An 823-nucleotide genomic window follows, 5' to 3' on the forward strand; every position below is an offset into this window, starting at 1 on the left:
GGGCTATGGCCGCCGCTACGCCTCCGGGCCCGCGTCCTCCCTGGGGGGCCCTGAGTCCACGGCAGCCTGAGCCGCTGCCCGCACCCCCGCCCTCCCGCTCTGCATGTGGCCGGGTTCCCCGCCCCAGGCGTTGGGGTCTTTGACGTTTAAAGGTGTCTTCCTCCCAAGCGGTGCCTAAAGTCTAACCAAAAAGAGCAGACTAATATGTTAATACCTACCTGCTGTCCAGACAGCCTGTGTCCCGGGGGGTTTGGGGCTGGGGCAGACCCACTGAGCTNCCACTCACCACAGCCAGGTGCCTTGGGGGGGTCCCGCGCCAGGGGCCCTCCTCTCTCTCCAGAGGGTTTTGTCTGGGCAAGGTCCCCCCTCCCCAGCCCTGCTGGCTGGGCTCACTGACCCCCCCCAACCGCCAATCCTGGCTGCTCGGGGAAGCGGGCTCGGCCCCGTCACTAGCAGGGCCCTCAGGACCAGCTTTTCTTCCTGTTTTCAGGACGGACTTCCTTGCTCGGTGGGTCTTGCCGGGGAGGGAGGGGGTCCTGGGTTAGCCATTTCTTTCCAGCCTGCCTTCCCCCACCCCCCCGGGAAGATGAGGGTCCGGTCTACAGAACCAGCTGGCCCCGGCCAGGCCTCTCCGGTCCCCAGCCCCCAGCCCCCGACACTATCCCCAGGCCTCTGGCTTCAGCCTTCCAGCCTCGGTCCCCTAGTAAGTGCCTTCAGTGTCCTCCCTCCGCCCCAGGCCCCAAGGACCCAGACCTGGGGTGGGAGATCGACCCTCCCGGTGAAAGACTCACCGCTGGCCCAGCTCCCGGGCCTGCCAGCCCCG

The 823-nt window shown here is 67.3% G+C and overlaps 1 protein-coding gene across 1 annotated transcript in view; it reads left to right on the top strand.

Moving 5' to 3' along the window:
- LOC144226670 (plectin-like) overlaps positions 1-276 on the top strand; it is a 34,930-nt gene extending 34,654 nt beyond the window's left edge. Inside the window, 1 exon segment of the mRNA XM_077758131.1 lies at positions 1-276. This exon segment is cut by the window's left edge and continues 90 nt beyond it. Within this exon segment, the coding sequence (XP_077614257.1) occupies positions 1-70 (70 nt within the window). The 3' untranslated portion in view covers positions 71-276.
- Positions 277-823: the final 547 nt, after the last annotated feature.

This window comes from Crocuta crocuta, unplaced genomic scaffold (genome assembly GCF_008692635.1).
Source record: "Crocuta crocuta isolate KB4526 unplaced genomic scaffold, BGI_CrCroc_1.0 scaffold327, whole genome shotgun sequence".
NCBI classification, from domain to species: domain Eukaryota; kingdom Metazoa; phylum Chordata; class Mammalia; order Carnivora; family Hyaenidae; genus Crocuta; species Crocuta crocuta.